General features: G+C 35.4%; 1 protein-coding gene across 2 annotated transcripts in view; it reads left to right on the top strand.

The window, feature by feature from the left end:
• Positions 1 to 17,152, top strand: part of LOC141502286 (threonylcarbamoyladenosine tRNA methylthiotransferase-like) — a 417,183-nt gene that overhangs the window by 147,861 nt on the left and 252,170 nt on the right. For both annotated transcript variants that reach the window (XM_074206948.1, XM_074206947.1), the window contains exon 3: positions 14,299 to 14,444. In XM_074206948.1, coding sequence (XP_074063049.1) covers positions 14,299 to 14,444 — 146 coding nt within the window. The remainder of the gene's footprint in view (positions 1 to 14,298; positions 14,445 to 17,152) is intronic.

Here is a 17,152-nt window from a genome sequence, read left to right as displayed (position 1 = left end):
TTTCTTGGTGACTTGCTCCTGGCTTGCTAGGATGCCTCCTGCCCTGGACTGTGTTCGCCTTTAATCTGAGTAATAAAAAACTTTTCTGCTGTTCTCCCAAGTTTCTTGGTCTAAAAGATTGTTTCATCCATCTGTTTGCTGGTTCTACTATTCCAGGATTTGTTTGGAGACAGGAAGTTTTCAGCATATCTGATTACATGACCCCAGAGCAATCCTAACTTTACTTCTGGGTGCTGTGACTCATTTTAAGATTGCTGAATTTGAAATCAATTATTATTAATTTACGACTGGTTGGAGGTAAATATGGGAGAGTTATGAGTGATATACTGCTTCCATCGTCTTCTCCTATGTTTTCTTTTTGACCAATTAATTGCCATATCCCCTTACCACTTCCAACTGAGATCTCCTGAAGCTGCTAATGATACTGTTACCACCTCAAAGGCCCATAACTGATTTTTCCATTATGTGGAAGCCAACCCCAACCCTGTTGTCAGAGACTCCTCCTTCTCACCACCTAAGTTCTCTTGGACTGGAAAAATATCTCACCCCTAACCTTTGTTTGATTCTGTTTCACCAGATATGGAAGGAAATGTTGAGAGAGCTAGGTTGATTCCATTACTTTGCACCAATCATGCTTATACTTACATTATAGAAGAAGAAACTATTTGCAGAATGGGATAGCAATAGGAATTTGAGCATTTGAAGTGTCACAGGACCCTGAAATCATCTATGCTAACTCTCTAATTTTACAAATGAAGAAATTATGATCCATAGCAAATTATAGAAAATCAGAGTTAGATGGTCGAATTTGCCATGGCAACCTTTTCTACTTTTGTCATGCTCTAAATTTCCCTTTTAGTTTGTATTAGGTCTTGGTTTGCTCCTTTGAAATTTCTACCAATTGCTCCATATCTTTGGGTCTTTGGGGGCAAAAGAAATTAGTCGCTCATGATATTCTGGATGATAGCCAACTAGTCCTATGCTTCTCTAAAATAAATATAGTCTCTTCCTTCATATGACTTGGTCTTGAGTCCCTTCACCAGAATTAGTTTCCTCACTAAGTGTGGCTACTACTTGCTAAATTCTAGATAGTGCTATACATATATCTATATATATCTATATACACATATACATTATACATATATGTATGTGTGTTTACGTGTAGATACATACACTTATATTATATATAAGGTATAGATATATTTTTTATTTAAATAAAGTGAGAGAAAGAATGATTCAGTCTCATATATCCTTACTGGATGTCAAAGCTGTTATTATTCTTTTATAGGTGAGAAACCTTAGGATGAGAAAGGTTAATTGATTTGTCCAAGGTCACACAACTGTCCCTGAAGCAGGATAAGAATTCAGGGCTCATTGATTCCACTGCAATACTTAGATGGTTTTCACTAATAAAATATATATAACACCTTTAGTAAATAAATATAAATATTGATGATTATCAGAATTGTTAATGTTAAGCATCAAAATTAACATCTCCCTTCTCTGAACACACTCCAGTTTGTCCATATACTTTCCAGAATGTGACACCTAAACCTGAATACATTTACTAGAGATGTGACTGGACAAGATAGAGTATAGAAGGACTAATTTGTCTGAAGTAACAGCTATTTACTGATGGTTAGAATCTGCCCTATAACATAGGGCAGATTTTTTGTAACTTTACACCTCGTGAAATGTGAAACCAAGATTTCTCTCCGATATGATTTAAATCAGGTAATTAGGCTACAGACCAAGAACTAATTATTTCTTATCATCTACCTTTAATACTCTATTTCTGTTTTATTTCTTAATTATAAGTGTCTTAATGGGTCTATTGATTTTACTAAGTTAAGTGGTCAATTTGATTCAGTAATGGTTTCACTGATGTTTTAGTGACCTGGCTAGTTATTGAGTCTTTTTGTGGCATTTTATAGACTTAACCTTCAAAAAATTCAAACATAAAGGTTACAAATTAATTCATAATGTGATTATAAAAAGTGTGTCACTGATATACTTACTGTGACTTACTTTGTGACCAAACACTTATTGAAACCCAGATAGCTTATTTCTAGACTGATATAATAACCAATGGTTTTCTTGCCTTCTAAATTCTTCATTTTTCTCTTGTTCAAACAGGGCAAATAAGCCATCAAAATAAAATGTCATTAATATATTTTTAAAGGAAATATAAATAATTAAAACTCAAAACATTGTAATACATTTACTTTTTTGGCAATGCAATGAGATTAAGTGCCTTGCTCAAGGTCACACAGCTAGGCAATTATCAAGTGTCTGAGGTCAGATTTGAACTCGGGTCTTCCTGACTTCAGGACTGGTGCTCTATCCACTGCACCACCTGGCTGCCCCAAAACATTGTAATACTTTTAAAACAGACATGAATGCTAGAAGATTCCTTTGTTGATTGAATACCTCCATATTATAAATATTGGTTGCTGATTTTTTAACCATGGATAAGATTGTTGATGGTAAGAATTAGAACTTTCCATTTTTTGTCTGAAAGCTCCTGAATTAGGAAAGTCAGTTGATTTATTTCACCACAAACTCTGAAAATTTGTTTTATGTTAGCACTTTGCCTTAGAAGTAGATTTTTACATTTTAGAATGAGAACTGTTCATCAGTGCTGATTTTATGTAATGATTTTATGTAAATGAAATTGATTTGTTCACAATATCTGTTCTACTATGTCAGGGGCAGTTTGGAAAAGTGAATTAGTTAGACCTTAGAGGCAGGAAGCCTCCAGCATATCTAATTACATGACCCCAGACCAATCCTCACTTTACTTCTGGGTGCTGTAACTCATTTTAAGACTGCTGAATATAAAATCAATTACTATTCTGAATTGGTAGGAATCCTTATATTAACACTAATGAAATTGCATGCCTGGGATAAAAAAGAATAAGAATAAAAAATATTCCTTATTTTGTATTTCCTTGGTTTTTTTAAATTTTATTTATTGAAGGCAATGGGGCTATGTGACTTGCCCAAGGTCACACAGCTAGACAATTATTAAGTGTCTGAGACCAGATTTGAACTTAGGTTCTTCTGACTCTAGGGCCCATGCTCTAACCACTGTGCCACTTAGCTGCCCCACACTTTATATTTCCTTATGGTTGTGCAATACCAACATTAGCTTGTTTGTTCTTTAGATAGTGAAGATATTTTGTTCTAACTACAGAAGGAAGCAGAGAAATATGTTAGGATACTGTCGATATGAGAGTAAAGCTGAAGAGGGTTGCAGCTAAGAAACAATAAGAATTTCAGTCATTTATTTAAAAGTGCTAGAAGGGACCAGAGGCCATCAGTTCTAACTCTCTCAATTTATAGATGAGGAAACTCAGACAGACCTACTTGATCAGATCACACAGCAAATAAATGTCTGAGGTAGGATTTTAACCAGGCTACCTGACTGCAAGTGATGCATTCTATCCATTATATATCATACTGTTCTAACGCTATAAAATCAAATGTGGTTAATAGAAAAGGGAAGGATACTAGAGCTATGATAAGATAGAATCAATAGGACCTGAAAAATGTATTTAATACCAAATAATAACTTCTAGGTCAACTTTTGTTATACAACTTATTCATAAATTTGTGATTGCCTATGTCTGATCATGTACTGGATTGGAAGGAGGTCAAGAACACTGAAGGTTAGTTGAGTTTTTGAAGTATTCTTCAGAAATAGTATCTTTGAGCTTTCCTTGTCATTCAGAAGAAATATTAGATTGTGTATGATGCTGAGGAAAACCTGAGTGTAAATCCAGCCTCAGAAACTTATTAACTGTGTGACTGTAGAAATCACTTGAATTCTTCCTACCTCTGTTTCCTCAACTGTAAAATGGAGATACCCACCTTCCTTGGTGTTTAATGAGTATCAATGAGATAATATATGTAAATTGCTTAGCATTGTTCCCAGTTATAGTAAAGCATTTAACAAATGCTTATTTCCTTTCCTTCCTTCCCTTATAGTATGTCTACTCTCCTGAGATTATTAATTTCTGTCCATTACAGTATTAGATTGTGGCTACATTGTTTGCTGCTATCAGAACTGTTAAATGCAGGGTTGTATAATAATGAAACCAAAAGTAACTGTGTCATAAATTTAAGTTTGGCCTATATGCTGTATTTCATTGCATAAGGAAAAATCTCTAGATTTTATATTGCTAGTCTCTTATTTGATAATAGTTTGTATCCTCAAATAATTTTATAAGTCAAATTTTCATGTAATGTGGTATCCTTTTTATATGAGTTTCCTACCTGGAATGCTTCAAAGAAAAGTACAATTGCCTCTCATAGTACTTGGTTCATTAGTTTGTAATATCTTTAAAAGAAGTTAGAATGAATTAGCATTCACTTTTATGCTTGACTCTCTCAAACATGTTACTCAGTTGAATCTGAGAGATTTTGAGAGGGTGAATGGTCAAAAATATAACTAGGAGTCTATGTCGGAATGGCTTTATTTCCAAAAATTCAACTCTTACCAGAAAACTCCTCCTCACTACATAATAAATGCTACTATGAGATACAATTTTTGTGTGTGTGTGTGGGAGCATGATACCCAGATATAACCAATGTTTGTCTCCCTGAGAGTCATTGGGAGAATGAAGAAACACAGTATTGCACATGAAGGAAATTTCCTGAAAGTGTAACTAAATATTTTCTGAACTCTAAAGACAAATATGCAAACTTAAACCACCTGAAGGCAAAAAAAATAACTGGTGTTAGTGTAACTACCCATTAACATCCAAGATTCACTCCTCTTTCTTAAATAAAAATCATGATTACTACTGTCCCTGCACACCATGGGAAGAATAATGCTCTGATCCAAAAGGTTACATGAACATGACTGGAAGAGGTGATAGGGGTCCCCTATTTACATTGCTAAGTCCCATAAATAACAGAGTTATCACTGAGAAGGTCTTCCTATACAGTTTTTTTTTGTTGGACACCAGTAACATTTATACCTATAAGCTACTCAAATATAGCAGAATCATATAGTAGGATGAGAATAGTCACTAGATGTGGAGTCAGGAAATCCCAGATTTCAGATATCACTTCACACAGTTCCTCAGTGGGTGACCCTTGAACAATTCATCCAGCACAAATGCCTGGACATAGGTATTTAGGAAATGTGTATTAACTGACTGAATGACAGCCTCTCTGGGCCTAAGTTCCTGATCTCTGAAGTTTTAATTATTTTAAAAATGATTTTTATTATTTCCTTTTTACCATATACATAGCTGGTTTGTACATATTTGTTCAATTTGCTGTGGGTTTGCAATGGGTTTCCTTCATTAGACTGTGAACTCCTTGAGAACAGGGACTGTCTTTGCCTCTTTTCTCTTACCAGTGCTTAGCATGCTGCGCCATTGATGGCCCTCAGGAAATGGTTATTGACTGAATGATTAAAATGAGAACATTGGACTAGATGACCATTAAGTCTCCTCTGGCCTAGAAAAAAGGTCCAGTTCTGCCTCTTACGCATGGGCAAACCATGGTCATATTCTTAGATTATTCATTTATTTCTCAGAGTATTCATTTCTTTCTAGTCCTTCAATATCAGAGAAGACCACATCAACCAGTCAGATGAGTAGAAGCGTGAGTTGCAAATTATGTTTATTAGAGTGAAGTGTATGCATCCTTCTCACTTGCTTTTACCAAAATCCTTCCATCCCAGGGCTTGATTCATAGGAAATAGGACTATTGGAGATGGTCTGGCTGCTGCAGGAGTCTCTTGGCCTTAAATGGTTTCAGTTCCTCCCAATATCAGCAAGGCACCACAACCTATTATCAACACTAGGCAAGAACTAGCATGTGATAACTGGTGACAGAATGCAACAACCTGATATGTCTAAACCTGTCTTATCTATGGACTAATTATCAGTACTGTCTTTCCTCTCAGACTTTCCTTGGTTTTCCTTGCTCCTCTTCCTCATGTATCAGCAAAACATCACAGCACACTATCAATACCAGGCAAGCACTAGCATGTGACATCAGACAACAGAAATGCAACAACCCTAATATATCCTAACCTGTCTCTCTAATCATCAATATGGTCTTTGATCTCAGCCTTCCATCTTTGCATTGTGACATTGGCATTAGTTTTAACACTAGCAAGGCAGCTAGGTGGCACAGTGCATTGGCCTTAGAGTCAGTAGGACAAGAGTTTGAATCCAGCCTCATATTACTTGACACTAACTGTGTAAACTTGGTCAAATCACTTAACCCTGACTGCCTCCTATCCAGGGTCATCTCTAGTTGTCCTGATTCATATCTGTCCACAAGACACAGATAGCTCTGGAGAAGAAAGTGAGACTGGACTTAGCATAACCCCCCTCACTCAAATTCAATTTACGTGCTTGTCATGGTATTACTGCCCTGATGTCATGGCCATTTTCAAAAAAGAAGAACCAAAAAAAAAAAAAAAACCAAACCCCAAACCAACCTAGAACAATAGGACAAGAGTTTGAATCCAGCCTCATATTACTTGACACTAACTGTGTAAACTTGGTCAAATCACTTAACCCTGACTGCCTCCTATCCAGGGTCATCTCTAGTTGTCCTGATTCATATCTGTCCACAAGACACAGATAGCTCTGGAGAAGAAAGTGAGACTGGACTTAGCATAACCCCCCTCACTCAAATTCAATTTACGTGCTTGTCATGGTATTACTGCCCTGATGTCATGGCCATTTTCAAAAAAGAAGAACCAAAAAAAAAAAACCAAACCCAAAACCAACCTAGAACAATATCAGCTTACCATTCATAGGACTGTACTGCTCCACTGTAGTATTCCTCTACTCCCTAGAACTTGATTTCAACTGATTCCCACCAGAGCAGTGATGCTTTCCAAGGCATGGTTACCTCTCCTGTTTATCTCATTCAAGAGTGACCCTTCCCTTCACAAAGAAAGGAGAACTCTCCCTGGGGCTCCATTCAGCTTCTCTGGAATTGGTCACCTTAACATACTGGATGCTTCCTGGTGCCTGGCTCTGTCACTCCCAATTCTGGGATCTAAACCCAACCCAACTCTGAACCCAACCCAGCTCTGATCAGCTGAGGGTAACAGAGACCATTGCCAGTCCTTTCAGAATGGTGCTCGCTTTTCTCTCAGGGTTGACTGACCTATGTTCAACTGCAGTTTTATGAAACCCTTTACTTTCTCTGTACAATGAACATAGTAATGCCTGTATTACCTACCATACAGGAAATTTCTCTGTAAAGCATAATGTCCTACATAAATGAGATATCATTATTAAATTGTGATGTTGTTTAGTTATTTCAGCTGTGTTCAATTCCTGCTACATAATTTGCTACTACCAAACTTGTTGAGTACAGGATTATATAATATGAAACCCAAAGTGACCATATTATAAAATTTGAAGTTTTATTAGCAAAGATACTAGAGTGGTTTGCCTTTTCCTTTTCCTTTTCCAACTAATTTTACAGAGGAGAAACCATGGCAAACAAGGTTAAGTGACTTGTCCAGAGTCACATAGCTAATAAATATTTGGGAATAGATTTGAACACAGGTTATCCTAATGGCAAGACTTAAATGTACTATCTCCTGTGCAACCAAGGTGCCCTATTATTTTATTTACTATAACTATTGATATGTGAATTGATAGATGAGATGCTATCTCTAGATTTTTCCGAGCCAACTCAACTTTTGATGATCCTCATGAATGAGAGTGATTAGAACATTAGCTTTCCCCTCCACCTCTCATAAGATGATCCAGATGGGGTGACAACAGAATGGATTATCATAGAGAGTTATATTTATGAATGTAGCAAGTTTTTAATTATCTCAAAAATCAAGTAAAATAGTTAATGAAAACATGATTAATTTTGAATTACCACATAAATATCAACTGTTATATTCCCTCATAAAGCTTTTTTTGCAGCACTTGGTGAAGCTACAGAAATGATGACTAGTCTGGACAGAAAGGAAACAAAAACAGCAGAGAACATATATGTAAATATATAAAGCAATAAATTATATATATATATATATATATATATATACACATATATATATATATATATATATATATATATATATTGAACAAACAACCTAGCTAAAATAACTGAAATCCTAAAGTAGAATTCATTACATACAATATATTTTAAATCTGTTCTCTGGTTTGTTAACTAGATAACAAATTTTGCAGTATTGAGACTCTTTAAAATAAATCACACAGGCATTATTTATTCTTGATATTGGACAACATAATTGTCCAGGATTTATTCAAATATTTATTTTTATCTGAAAACTTTAAAATTCTCTTTTTTAAGTGATTTTTATAAGAACTCTTTTAATTTGACCACAAAATTGATCAAATTTCCTTTCCCTTTCAGACAAATTTCTTTAAATTTATACTATTGTAAAAAATAGAATCACTGAAAAGAATGAGTGACTAGCAGTAGAGATAATTCATATATGGAAAACCCTTGTGTGAGACTCTTTTTTTTTTTTTTTTGCAAGGCAGTAGGGTTAAGTGGCTTGCCCAAGGCCACACAGCTAGGCAATTATTAAGTGTCTGAGGTCTGACTTGAACCCAGGTACTCCTGATTCCAAGGCCGGTGCTCCATCCACTGCGCCACCTAGCCACCCCCCTTGTGTGACTCTTAAAATTATTCTGTGGCATTTACTAACTTTAATGTAATAATATGTTTACAAGGTTTTTTAATTTTAGCAAGGCCATAACATCAATAAGAAAATTAGAAAGTGGTTGGTAAAAATATAATATTTTGAATGCTAAAATGTCTTCACATGCAGAAATATTTTAAGAAAAAATTTTCTTTCTTGACATGTTTTATTGCTGTTAGCCAGATTCCCCTGTGATGTCAATGATCCAACTGCCTTCAACTTTGATGGGAAGAAATTCATCAGTATAAAGTCTACTCCCTTAACCAATGTCGTCTTACCTTCCTTTCACTTGCCCTCATTAATACCAACTGAGTAGCTGTAGGCCACTGTCCTAACTTCCTTAATTTTTATACCAGCTTCCTTTTAACTTCTCTTGCATGTAAGTATAAATGTATAAACATATTTAGGCATATATAAATATCCATTTCCTTAAAGATAGGAATGGTCTTTATTGATCAGTTCTGAATTAGCTGGCTCTAATGTCCCACTTCTTTGCCCATATTAGCAGTAGCTCAATAAATATTGATTCCATGATTGATTATATTATTCAGAAAAGATTCAGTCTTGAAGATGAGATTTGGATCCACTGTTAGCTTGTTCACAAACCAAAGATACATCATTCATCCCAAAGTTAAGGTATCTCTATATTTAAACATACAATGAATTGTGATTTCAAAGACAGTCTCATTAAAACTTTAGGGCTTTTATTTTTTTCTTTCTAGAGACAATCTAAAGACATTAGTTTAACCAACAAATTTGTTTCTAAGCTCTTTTCATATCCCAGGAATCTCTGATGTTTTATGTCACTTCATATGATAAGACTTAGTATAATGCTGGGAATTTTTGTTTGTTGTTGGTTTTAGCTAAGAAAAGATATAATTAGAAATTTCCTAAAACTTGCTATTGTAGTATGATACATACTGCTATATGTGGAGTCTTTGCCTTTTCAGTTAGAAATGTCCAAGTATTTCTTAAAGATACATATAATATATAATACTTGGCAAACATTCTGGAAAAATATTTGAAACTGTACCTAAAAGGCTATGAAAAATGCATACCTTTGATTCAGTAATGTTACTGAAAGAAGAAAAGGGAAAAGTATTTGTACAAAAATACTTACAGCAATTCTTTTTGTAATGGCAAGGAATTGGAAATTATAGGAATGCCTATAAATTAGGGAATGGCTGAACAAGTTGTTGCATAGGATTGTACTGAAATACTATTGAGGTATAAGAAATGGTAAGAAAAAATGTATAAGACGTGGATTATTACCAATTATTATACACATTAATAGAAATAATGCAATGATGATCAACTGGAAAGATTTAGCTACTCTGATGAAGACAGTTATCCAAGGTAATTTTATGGGATCCATGATAAAAAATGTTTCCATTTCCAAAGTGAGAATTGATAAACTCTTGAGTGTAGATTGAAGCATATTTTTCTTTCTTTCTTTTTTCTTTTTTTTGATGATATGTCTTCTTTTACAACATGGATAATGTGGAATCTGATTTCAAATCCAATCTCAGACACTTCCTAGCTATGGGTCCCAGAACAAGTCACTTAACCACTGTTTGCCTTAAATTCACTGGAAAATGAAATGACAAACTACTCCAGTATCCTTGCCAAGAAAATCTCACATATAGTAATTGTATGGCTCCCTAGGATCACAATGGCTTGGACAAGACTGAGCAATTAATTTTTATGATATTTTTAAATTTTTCAAAAATATAATTTGAACATATTTAATGAAATAAATTTATATTTTATTATATTATAAAATATATTATAAAATAAAATTGGATAACATAGGAAGTTATGCCTTTCCTTTTCTTTAGATGGGCTTTTGGGGGAATCAATATAAAGGTGTTTATTCCTTTAATTAAAAAAGGAGGGGAAATATAATTGATGTTTGATCTTTTATACATGAAATAATATTTTTAAATTTTCCCCTCATCTACATGCAAAAGCAAGTTTCAGAATTTACTTTCAAAAACTTGAGTTCTAAATTCTCTTCCTTCCTCCCATCCCACATCTCTCCTTTGAGAAAGCAAGTATACTTGGTGTAGGTTAAAAAACATGAAAAATGTTATTACAATAGTCATGTTGTAAAAATAAACATAATTACCACCCATCCACCCCCCCCCCCAGAATGAAACCTCAAGAATAATAAAGTGGAAAAAAAAAGTACACTTAAGTCTGTATTCAGACACCATCAACTTTGTCTTTGGGGTGGATAGCATTCTTTATCATAAGTCCATCAGAGAAGTTGCTTCAATATTTTTTTCTCACAGTTACTATTGCTAGCTGTATTTCCCTCCATCCTATTCCCCCTACCCCCATTTATTCCATTCTCTCTTTCTTTTCACCCTATCCCTCCTCAAAAGTGTGTTGCATCGGACTACCCTTTCCCACTCTTCTAACACTTACACCTCCCCCACCCCCCTTTCCTTCCCCTGTCCCCTTTATCCCATCCCTTTTTTTCTCCTATTTTCCTTTAAGGTAAGATAGATTTCTATACCCAATTGAGTACACATGTTATTTCCCCTCTGAATCCCTTCTGATGTGAATAAGGCTCACTCACTCCTCCCTCACCTTTCCCCTCTTCCACTCCACTACAAAAGCTTTTTCTTGTCTCTTTTTTATGCGAAATACTTACCGCATTCTACTTCTCCTTTCTCCTTTCTCCCCCATTAATGTTTTTAATATATTATACCTTCAGATTCAGCTCCCTCCTATACCTTTTCTATAAATGCTCCTTCTAACTGCTCTTTTAAATGAGAAGGTACATATGAATTATCAGTTATCTTCCCATAAAGAAATATAAATAAACATAAGTCCCCCATAATTTTCTCTTTCTGTTCAGTGCTTGTCCTTTCACCCAGAAAGTTTGAAAGTCCCTTATTTCATTGAATTTCCATCTTTTTCCTTTGAAAGGGGAATGTTCAGTTTTGCTAGGTAGTTGATTCTCAGTTATGGTCCAAGTTCTTTTGCCTTCCAGAATATCATATTCCAAACTCTGCAAGCCCTTAATGTAGAAGCTGCTAAATCTTGTGTTATCTTGACTATGACTTGAATCATGTGTTATCCTGCTCCATGATATTTCAGTTGTTTCTTTTCTGGCTACTTGTAAATTTTCTCCTTGACTTGAGAGTTCTGAAATTTGGCTATAATATTCCTAGCAATTTTCACTTTTGGGATCTCTTTAGGAGGTGATCAGTGGAGTCTTTCAATTTCTTTACCCTCTCCTTTTAGAATATCAAAGTAGTTTTCCAATAGAATTTTTTGAAATATGACTTCTAGGCTGTTTTTCTGGTCATGAATTTCAGGTACTCCAATAGATTTTAAATTACTTCTCCTGGATCTCTTTTCCAGGTCAGTTGTCCCCCCCCCCCCGTTATTTCAAATTTTCTCCTATTTTGTCATTCTTTTGGTTTTGTTTTATTGTTTCTTGAATTTTCATAAAGTCATCAGTTTCCCTTAGGTCCGTTCTACATTTGATGGAATTATTTCCTTCAGATAGCTTTTGTGTTTCCTTTTCCATCTGACCAATTGTACTGTTTTTTTTTTTTTTTTAACAAGGCAGTGGGGTTAAGTGACTTGCCCAGGTCACACAGCTAGATAGTTATTAATATTCTGAGGCTACAATTGAACTCAGGGCCTCCTAACTCCAGGGCTGGTGCTCCCACTTCTTCTTTTTAAGACATTCTTCTCCTCATTGACCTTTTGCACCACTTTTTCCCATTTGACCCAAACTGGTTTTTAAGATTTTTTTTTCGGTATTTTTTTTTAATTCCTTCACCAAGCTGCTAACTTGGTTTTCATGATTTTCATCACTCTCATTTCTCTTCTTGATTTTCCCTTACTTCATTTTCAATTTTTTTTTAGGTTTTCATAAGGCAATGGGGTTAAGTGGGGTTAAATTAAAATGGGGTTAAGAACAAAAAAGGAAGAAAAGAAGGCGGAGAGGGAAGGAGGTAAAGAGGGAGGATGGGAGGAAGAAGAGGGAAGAAGGAAAGAATACAAGGAGAAAAGAAGGAAGGCAGAGAAGGAGGTAGGAAGGTATCAACAAGACTTAATGAAATGTCCAACCATAATTTCCTTGAACTTGAAACAAATTTATTGGGGTTTTTTGGTTTGTTTTGTTTTGTTTTGTTTTTTGCAAGGCAGTGGGGTTAAATGGCTTGCCCAAGGCCACACAGCTAGGTAATTATTAAGTGTCTGGGGCCAGATTTGAACTCAGGTACGCCTGACTCCAGGGTCGGTGCTCTATCCACTGCGCCACCTAGCCACCCCTCAGGTTTTTTTTTTTTTTGAGCTGAAACCAATTCATATTTTTCTTGGAGACTTTGGATGTAGGAACTTTGATTTTATTATCTTTCAAATGTGTATATTGATTCACCATAGGACCAAAGTAATTGTCTATGGTTGGATTTTTTTCTTCATTGTTTGCTCATTTCTCCAACCCATGACTTGAATTCACCTCTTTGCTAGGATGGGGTGCCATTTCCAGTGTAGAAGACACACTGTCCCAAACTTTTAAGAGTTTTTGCTGCTGTTTTCAGTGATATTCCCCCAGGGAACTACAAGTTTACACTTCCTCTCAGGTCTTATAAGAGGCTCTGACTGCTCTTCTGACCACAAGCCCTCCTCTCTGCCCTGGAATTGTGAGGAGGGTTCCTGCTCTGCTGCAGACAGTAAGCTACATTGTGCCCCCGCTCCTTTTCCTGAAACTGGGGCCCCAGATTAGGACCTGGATCTGAGAATGGGTGAAACAACAGAGTCCTGCCTTAGGCATAGCAAAGAGACCTCTGCAACCTCCTCCCCAAGACTCTTTCCCTCTTTGGGCTGAACACTTGGAAGAAGCTGTAGGTTGATTGTCTAGACCTGCTCCTGATCTACTAAGGCCAGGTCTGTGCTGAGGCCTGAGCTGAACTGGACTCTGCTCTCACTCTGGTGTGGCAGAGTTTTCCTGATAACCTTCCAAGTTGTCTTTGGCAATCGGGCTGAGATGTCTGGAAATCATCACCACTGCCAGGGTCCCAGGTTCCCCCAAGGGTCCAGCCTCACCTCCCTGTTCCTAGATGCCTAGAACCAGTTATTTCTGGCACAACTCAGGCTTCACTATGAGCCTTTCTAACCCCATTGTAACAGATGTTTCTTGCAGATCTTCCAAGTTTTCTTGGGTTGGAAAATTTATTTCACTCAGTCTTTTGGTGGTGTTTTGCCACTCTAGAATTTGGTTACTGTCATTATCTAAAGGTATTTGGAGTAATTTGGGGGAGAGCTCTGGTGAGTCCCTGCCTTTACTCTGTCATCTGGGATCCACCTCCCACATGAAATAATCTTCATTTGATGATTTCAAGCAAAGGTCTTGTCCAGGATACTGACTAAGCAAGGGTTTTTCTTCAGCCACCATCAGCATTAGGTGACCTATGAGGTCTCTTGTAACTAAGAGATTCTTTGGTTCTGTGGAAAAATAATTGTGGATTAACAGAAACTATGAAAACCCTTAATTACCCCATTTGAAAATATGCATTTTGTAAAACATTTGGACAATTGGTTTTGATGTATATATTTCTTGATTTGTCATTTTTAAAAATTCATGTTTTCCTCCAAATTTTTAGGAAATGGCAAAAATACTCAATCATCCAAGAGTCTATGCTTTCCTGCACATCCCAGTACAATCTGCTTCTGACAGTGTATTAATGGAAATGAAAAGAGAATATTGTGTAGCAGACTTCAAACGAGTAGTGGATTTTCTGAAAGAAAAGTAAGTGCTTGTGAAAATAATAATTTCATTATTTTAGGTCATCAATTTATAATAGTAATGTATATACTTGCAACATTATAATTAAAGGAACAAGAGGAAATATGAGGCTTTCAAAACCACTGTATTTCTCAAAAAAAAAAAACCCAACTTATATCTGACCTGCTAGATACCAAGTTCATTTCATTTTGCTTAATAATCTTTAAAGTGAGTTTTTGACTTTCTATGCTTTTTTGACCAGTTGAGGGTTCCAAACATGAACTTGGCAGTGGATGAATTTTAGACAGGAGTATTTTTTGTCCATTATATAGAATTGCCTTTGTACATTCATTCATAGGGTTTTTCTTTAAAAATTGTGATTTATGGGGGCAGCTAGGTGGCATAGTGGATAGAGCACCGGGCCTGGAGTCAGGAGTACCTGAGTTCAAATCAGGCCTCAGACACTTAATAATTACCTAGCTGTGTGGCCTTGGGCAAGCCACTTAACCCCATTTGCCTTACCAAAAAACCTAAAAAAAAAAAAAAAAAGCATGAAGTAAAAAGACTGAAGGTGTGGGGAATCAAAATAAATGAGGGAAGAAACCATTTTAAAAATGAAACATGATTAACAAGATTGAATGCCTAGCCGCCTATGCTTTCTTTTAGTTTATTTTAATCTTAGCCATTTCTGAATTATCTTGACCTTTTAGGATTTATATTATTTGAAACACACATAACTTTGAATATGCATTTCAGTGAGCTGAAAAATAACTACAGCAAAAATTTCATCACTTCCACTGAAGATGCAATGGTTAAATTTTATGAAACTTACAAATGTAGAAAATAGGTTAGTTATGCTTCTCTGGTACTTTCTGGTGTAATGTAAAAGTTAATCAAGAATAGAACTTTTTTTTTGTAGATGTCTACAATTGATTTTTGTTTTTATTATTTATTTTTATTATCTTCCTCTTCCTTGTATTTATACCATCTCAGTGTAACATGTCTGACATAAAAGAAAACTCTTGCAAGTGTTGGCACTGATAAATGGAATGTTTCAAAAGTGCAAATAAAGTGCTGCACCTGTGAAGTCTCTTGATTCTTAACCTATTGGAGCAGTAGAATATAATGCATACACAGTTCATAAATCTTTCACAATTCTTGCCAAGTATAGGCATGCTTTTTGTTACCTAAAGTAGCCCAGAACACTTTTCAAACAGTTCTTTGTGAAATTGGAATAAAGGGAAATTCAAGAATCGATGTCTCCTTTTTCTTTGACTTTGGAACAAGGATGACTTATTTCTTTAAGATATGACATTGTTGATTTTAAACTAAGCAGATGGCCTACAAGATTTAGCCTCATAGATGTTGGTGATGAATGTACCAGTTATGTCTATCACATATTGAGCAATTTCATCAGCATCATTAAACCATCCTTGGATGGGGGAGGGAGAGGAGCATATTTGAAAATTACAGTACCAACAAAAGATATTAAAAGAATAAATTATAGATAGGGCAGAAGGCACAGCTGATCTATCAGTCTCTTAAGCCATGTTTATTGCAGTGTCATAGAACTTAGAAATTCTAACTTAAAATATCAAACCTTTAGGTTGAGCTAGTTCAGACTCCACCTATTGAAAAATGCTCTGAACAACATCCTGACACTAGTTCCTACAGGTTCAGTGAAAATGCCTTCTTGTAAAAGGGAGCTTATTATCATCCCAGGCCATCTTTTTCTTCAAATCATGTTCAGTTAAGGTGGATAGAGATTATGTACTGAAAAATCTGGAGGAGAATACTTACTACTGAATCAGCCATCTGTCTTAATTTCTTGTGGCATACACTCCACTTTCTAAGCTCTGAATTTTTTTCTTCCTTTTTGGAAGAAACAGGATTTGGTCAAATCAATTAATCTCTCAAAATGCTTGTTCTGTAGTCCCCAAAGTTTTGTAGTTCTCCTATCTATGTAAACTGACCCAGGGATTGGGAAGCTTACAACAATTAATATATACCCTTCCAGCACTAAATTTGGGTAATTGAATTAGGTTACTTTTATTAATTACAAAGAAAGTGGCCAAAATGAAGGAGACTTCTTAATTTATTGTTGTGGAGGAATTGACTAAACATTAAAAATTATTGTTTAATTCCAGTGTCATTTCATTTGCTTTTATCTTCTCTTAAGTGTGGGTGTCTTTTGATGATGAAAATGATGCCTTTTCCCCACTCATCAGCCCTACTGTCATATAAATGTTTGGTTAAGTAATTTAAAAATAAATCTCATTTTTTTCCTCTTAGCAGTATGCTTCAGGTATCTGAAATTTCACATCAAAAATTTAAGGAGCCTGTCTGTGTCTCAATCACTTTCCTCAAAGGATGCAATGGTTGAAGTCCTCCCACAACATTTAAAACTGAAATCCAAAATGAAAGTTGTTGCTTACCTAAAACTTCAGATTTTAAAAATGAAAAACTCAACAATATTTTTGACAGAACTTAGTGTTTCACAAACAGTAGAAGTAAAATCTTTTAAATTAATTTTCTTTTCAGTTCAAATTGGCTCTTGTTTTTGCTTAGAGCACTACAGGTTTACATATGAACCAACTTGAAGCTGATTCATTATTCTCTTCAGTTGTTTGAAAGTTGGCAGCTATTGTAATAACAGCAGCTGGATTTCAGATAACCTAGTAGTTCTGGCACATGTTGGGGCATATGGGAATTTATTAAATCATGCAACCTTT

The sequence above is a fragment of the Macrotis lagotis genome, chromosome X, assembly GCF_037893015.1.
Source record: "Macrotis lagotis isolate mMagLag1 chromosome X, bilby.v1.9.chrom.fasta, whole genome shotgun sequence".
NCBI lineage: Eukaryota > Metazoa > Chordata > Mammalia > Peramelemorphia > Peramelidae > Macrotis > Macrotis lagotis.
The sequence above is the reverse complement of the archived record's forward strand: the minus strand, read 5'-3'. Positions and strand labels throughout refer to the sequence as shown.